General features: G+C 38.4%; 1 protein-coding gene across 2 annotated transcripts in view; it reads left to right on the top strand.

Moving 5' to 3' along the window:
* Window positions 1–2,677, top strand: part of cdh11 (cadherin 11, type 2, OB-cadherin (osteoblast)) — a 97,278-nt gene extending 94,601 nt beyond the window's left edge. For both annotated transcript variants that reach the window (XM_080868888.1, XM_080868887.1), the window contains one exon: window positions 99–2,677. In XM_080868888.1, the coding sequence (XP_080725014.1) occupies window positions 99–464 (366 nt within the window). In that variant the 3' untranslated portion in view covers window positions 465–2,677. The remainder of the gene's footprint in view (window positions 1–98) is intronic.
* Window positions 2,678–3,510: the final 833 nt, after the last annotated feature.

Genomic DNA, 3,510 nt, shown 5'->3' with positions numbered 1-3,510 from the left:
GATAAATACAATTCTTACGTTTGTTCATTCTCTGCAATATACATCTGTAAGCTTATAATTGATGGTAGTGTCCTTTCTCTCTTTCTCTGACTTTTCAGAACCCAGATGGTGCCAACGGTTTCCTGCCAAGAAAGGATATCAAACCAGAACTTCAGTATCCTATCAGGCCCGGCATTGGCCGTCCTGCAGCCAACAGCGTTGATGTGGATGACTTCATCAAGACTCGAATTGCAGAAGCTGACAGTGACCCGACTGCACCTCCTTACGACTCCATTCAGATCTACGGCTATGAAGGCAGAGGATCATTGGCCGGGTCATTGAGTTCCCTCGAGTCTGTCACAACAGAGTCCGACTTGGATTATGACTATCTGCAGAGTTGGGGGCCGAGGTTTAAGAAGCTGGCAGATTTGTACGGGACCAAAGACTGCTCCATTAATGATGCTGATGATGGTGAAGACTCTTAACAGTGGTCTCACTGAGTGGACGCCTCCCCGATTTCTGATTTCTTGATTCCATGAGGATTTGTTAACTGAGGGTTAACACTCCCCAGTTCCCAACTGTTACCAACTACCAACTGATCAGTTCATGCCAATTAGTCAACAAACGTTAACAGCTCCCCCTTCCATGGCAACGCTCCAGTCCTCCAAAATGATTTGTCAATGGACACATTGTGAACACCTGGACATGAAACACTCCCGGTTTTCCCAAATCTTCCTTGTCCTTTCTGTGTCTCTTTCCCTCCTTCTATTTCTACAGACTTGAACATTGCAGGGCTTGGAGATTTGCTATGTCAGCAATTTGTCTGTTTGGGAGTAATTTGATGGAAAAAATGTTGCTGTATGGTCAAAATGACTTGCTTTTAGCAAAATGTTTAGTTTATTAGAGGTTCTATATACTTTTGTGGACTGGATTCACATTCTTCTTTTATGGTTGTTGAGGGAAATTTTATTCCCTTGAAAGGTTTCTGCGTGGAGTACATCCCCTTTGTTGATCTCTCAAAGACAAAGAGGAAGGGAGAGAAATAAATTAAAGGAAGAGCTTGTTTGGATTCCAGCAACTGCCTGATGTTATTAAATAGAAATAAAATGTACAGATGTGTTAGTAGGGTCAAAAATCAAATGGAATGATTTTGCCGACATGTCGTGTGTGCCGAATTCAGCAGGTACTGTCGTTTTGATGGCATGACCGACTCTGGGTTGTTGATACTGTGAAGATGCTCACAGCATCTTCACAGTATGGTGGCCTTATAATAAATAAACAACAACTCCAGGGGTAAAAACACAACAAGAGTAAGGAGTAAGAGAATGCTATCTTCAGTAGCTACACAAAGACAAAGGAACACACAAGGACTGAAAATGCTACACAGATACAATTTTTCTACTCTCAAAAAGAGACAGACTCAACAAGGATTCAATTTTCAAACTGTGGATGATTCTTTGTTTTCATTCTTCACTGCAGAGAAGACCTGAAAAGAAAAAGCTGCCCTTCTCCATGCCCTCGCCCTGTGTCCCCATTCCTCACAACAACAATCACTCCCCATACCGAGTCTACCAACGAATGATCACTTCCTCATTTGGAGTCCACTGATGATGATCAGTCACAATGAGTACAAACCTGTGAGCTCTAAAAATCGCCTTAAACTTAATAGACACTCTTGCAACGCAGTGCATTCTCTTTTTTTTTCTCCTTTTGTTTCTTTTTGTAACTTGAGACGTATATTCAGAAAGCAAACTATTCTCCATGTTAGGTGTGTACAGAGCAACGTGCTGACGTGATATATCACTTTGAGGATCCAACCTGCGCCCCGCACAGTCTTTAGATGGGATGTACTGAGTCTGCCAGCACAGTAAATGTAGATTGGTAAAATGTGCATTGTGTCTTTTTCCAGTACCGTGCACGGCATGTTGGCGGCAACATCTGTTGTATCAACATGTGTTGCTATATAGAGATAACAACACTGGAAAATAACATAAGTATGTTTTCAGAACCACATTTGCTGAGGCTGAAACCAAAACATCCTTTTTAAATGTGTAGGTTCTTGGTCAATCTCTTTTTTTAAATGTTATTATATTATTATGATTATTATTGTTGTTTTCTATTCTTATTGTTATCATTATTATAACTGTTCTTTTACTGGCTGCAGCTACATGGGAAGAAATTTTGGTTTAACTCTTTGCAGCTCAGATTTACTATCTGTACAGTTGCCTAAACGTGGAGAGACTACACGGTATTCTAGTCTCATTTTTAGGCGGCCGTAAGAAATGTACTGCTTAAAGTTAAACAGACTTGGTTTATGCCTGTGTCCATACAACCTCTCATTTCTTTCATTTTTGTTTCTCTTTTCATTGTTTGGCATTTCTTTGTTCTTTCTCCCTGTTCAAGAGGAAAACTAGCAATCTGTGTTTGTTGCAGTGAGAGAACGCCTCGTTTTTATTCTCTGTCAAGTTTTATGGTACCAATTTGTACAATTTTAAAAGTTCTTATTTTAGTATACATGCAGAATATTCCAGTATTACAACAAAAACGTGTTAAGAAGATAAAGATTAAAAAAAAATGTTACAGCATCACACTTATATTTTCTGAACATTGTACTGTTGCTTTACTATGTGCTTCAATCTCCGAAGCAAAAAAAAAGAAAAAAAAAACCTTTGAAATAAATGCTCTTTTTATAAAATGATACTGGACTGTGTTTGGGAGTCAACTTTGTGTTCACTTTGGAAACTGCAGTCCTTTCTTTTTTTTTTAAATTAGGAACATGTAGTCTTCTAAATATGTATATATAAAAACAAAATCACATTTTATGTTTGGACCCACTCAGTTTGAGTCAAATGCACAAAACTCATTATTTCTATGCTTAAAAGAAAATAAATGAAGTCATAATTGTAAGCTACTCATCATATTAAAAACATATCTTCAGACCAACTTCAGTTCTATTTCAGTAAAATCCTAATAAAGACATACCTAAAGCTGGCTCAACTTTTGCTACTGACCTACAAACAGATATAGTTGATACTAAACCACAGAGCTGAAAAACACACTGCCACAAACATAAGTTCTTCTGTTATTTTAACTTTATGACTTGAGAGTAATAACATGGTAACAACTCTCTAACAATGCACTTAAGCACAATGGTGCTTGGAGCCCAACACTTGGACCTCATTCATTATTATCAGGAATTGATTAGTATCACCCATTGGTTACTGAACCCCATCCTAAAACTTAAAGCAGTGCATTCTAGCCTTTGCCAGATTAAGGTCAGATTTACTAAACAGAGCAAATTAGCATGAAGTCCCAAACACACTAATGGGAATGTAAAGTCCTGTCATGGGACCTACTAACAACGCACTAATTTATAAACACAGACATGGCCAGCTCATTTCAAAAACGACCATTGTAGACAGCTGAGAGCACCCCTGATTAGCGGCTCAAAAATGACCTGACCAAGGAACGAGCAATCTGTTTATCAAAACAACATAGTACAAGTATAGATTTTGCATGCATGGCAATACA

Source organism: Rhamphochromis sp. 'chilingali', assembly GCF_963969265.1.
Source record: "Rhamphochromis sp. 'chilingali' genome assembly, chromosome: 20".
NCBI classification, from domain to species: Eukaryota; Metazoa; Chordata; class Actinopteri; order Cichliformes; family Cichlidae; genus Rhamphochromis; species Rhamphochromis sp. 'chilingali'.
Note: the sequence above shows the minus strand (reverse complement) of the source record. Positions and strands in the feature narration are given on the sequence as shown.